This window comes from Palaemon carinicauda, chromosome 17, assembly GCF_036898095.1.
Source record: "Palaemon carinicauda isolate YSFRI2023 chromosome 17, ASM3689809v2, whole genome shotgun sequence".
Classification (NCBI taxonomy): Eukaryota; Metazoa; Arthropoda; class Malacostraca; order Decapoda; family Palaemonidae; genus Palaemon; species Palaemon carinicauda.
The window spans coordinates 98,937,209-98,939,500 of record NC_090741.1 but is presented as its reverse complement, the minus strand read 5'-3'; the positions used below and the strand labels follow the sequence as shown (position 1 = coordinate 98,939,500).

Below are 2,292 nucleotides of genomic sequence, written 5' to 3'. Positions count from 1 at the left end.
TTGAGGGTACCACCGTGCAAAAGTTGCAGAAGAAAGGAACTCAGCTGCGATTCGTTTGTGCTGAAGATGTGTTTGATGTACTTCTAGGTATTCTTCGCACAATTGGCCAGGGAGGAAGAACTAGTATGTGTAAGGCAACCAAAGGAAAATATGCAAACATTTCACGTGATCAGATAACGCTGTTCTAGCAGTGTTTTGAGGAATGTCAGCTAAAGAAAAGTAGTGTGCGGAAGTGTGTGGTTGTCAAGCCAACCGTCTCGAACAGCATGAATTCTCGAGCTCAGGTTAGTAACGAAACAAATAAACATTATTATTCACTAAGTTATTGTAGGCATTTCCTAGCCTTCCAATCTAACCTTAATGTAATAAATTATATGCATGACCCTACTACTACTACTACTACTACTACTACGACTACTACTACTACTACTACTACTAATAATAATAATAATAATAATAATAATAATAATAATAATAATAATAAAAATAATAATAATAATAATAACAATAATAATAATAATAATAATTCTGCTGATAATAATAATTATGATGATGTGTTTGCATTACTTATAATTTTGTCTTGTACTGTGTCTTTGCAGGTTGACTTGATTGATATGCAGAGTCAATCAGATGGGAAATACCGTTTCATTTTCAATTACCAGGATCACTTGACCAAGATGATATGCCTTCGAACCCTACAGACTAAGACTGCCAAGGAGATAGCTTTTCACCTGGTTGACATTTTCTGTGATAAAGGAGCCAATCATATTCTTCAATCTGACAATGGGAGAGAATTTTCAAATAAGGTAATCAAGGAAGTTCTGGCTATGTGGCCAGAATGTAAGCTAGTTCATGGGAAACCAAGATATTCTCGATCACAGGGTTCCGTGGAACGAGCAAACAAAGATGTTGAAGCAATAATCGCTTGCTGGATGAAAGATAACAACACTACACAATGGTCAAATGGACTGCGCTTTGTTCAGTGGCAAAAAAACACGCGCTTCCATTCTGGAATTGGCAGGACACCTTATGAAGCCATGTACGGAGAAAAGGCTCATCTTGGTATTTCTGCTGTCAACATACCAGAAGAAATAATGGAAGGCAGGGAGACAGAGGAGCAGCTTGCAGAAGCACTTTGTTTGGTTAATGAAGAAGATCAAAATGTAGAACAGGGGAAAAGTGCTGAAGGTTGTGCCATAAATTGCAACTCGTGTGGTCAAAACATTCCATGTCTTCCTTCTGGTCAGTGTTGTTCAACTGTAAATGACAATGTTGATGACCCTGTGCTCTGTTGCCTATGCAATAGAAATCGTAGCATTCAGGCTGAACGAAGGGAATCGAAAATACAACAAGAGGAGCAAGCTAAAAAGAATGAAGGATAAATCAGTACAGCGTTTCAAGCCAGCCCTTGCAGGGGACACTTTCATAGTTCCTATTCCACTTGTTGACCGTGGACGAGTGTAGTTAGCGAATGCAAAGGCAATTATAACTGAGACAATGGATAGCCGGACTTACAAACTAGGGACAAAACATGGTTTACTGAAACAGGTGTACAGTCGGAATCAGTTCACTTTGTGCTGAAAAATTTGTCACTCGAAGAGGTAATAAAGGATCGCGAAGTCAGTCTGCGAGAGCTAGCTATTGTAGACTCGATGGGACATGGCCAGGGGATCAGTAAGTGTAGCTGCACCCAGTCATGTCGGAGCAGACGCTGTAAATGCTTCAAAAACGAAGTATTGTGCAACAGCAGATGTAAATGCAGCAACTCTTGTTCAAACAAGTAAGATAATGTTAATTTTAATAATTGTTGAAATAATTTTCAAGTTCAGTTTTAGTTCTTTCAATATTCTAATATACTTGTAATGTGTAATGTAAGTTTTTAATGTTGAATAAATAAAACACACACCTTTATCAATACTTAGACTTTTCCTAATCAATTTTAAGTTACTATTTGTTTATTTTTGCATAATGACCAGCATCCATTGGGGTAACTTTACAAAATGACCAACGATACTAATGGTCATTTTGCAAAATGACCAAGCTTCTGGTCATTTTCCAAAATGACCACAATTATTTGGGCATTTTGCATACTGACAGATATTTTGGTCATTTTCCAAAATGACCGGGCAGTTTGCAAAATGACCAATTCCTCAAAATGACTGTAATATATATATATATATATATATATATATATATATATATATATATATATATATATATATATATATATATATATATATATGTATTCAAATAGGTATAAATGACTTAATTAATTACAAACAGATATATATA

The 2,292-nt window shown here is 35.8% G+C and overlaps 1 protein-coding gene across 1 annotated transcript; it reads left to right on the top strand.

The window, feature by feature from the left end:
- The first annotated feature begins 266 nt into the window (after positions 1-266).
- Positions 267-1,382, top strand: LOC137656474 (KRAB-A domain-containing protein 2-like). The gene is made up of 2 exons (XM_068390647.1): positions 267-284; positions 600-1,382. The coding sequence occupies exons 1-2, from the start codon at positions 267-269 to the stop codon at positions 1,380-1,382; spliced, it is 801 nt and encodes a 266-aa protein (XP_068246748.1).
- The last annotated feature ends 910 nt before the right edge of the window (positions 1,383-2,292 follow it).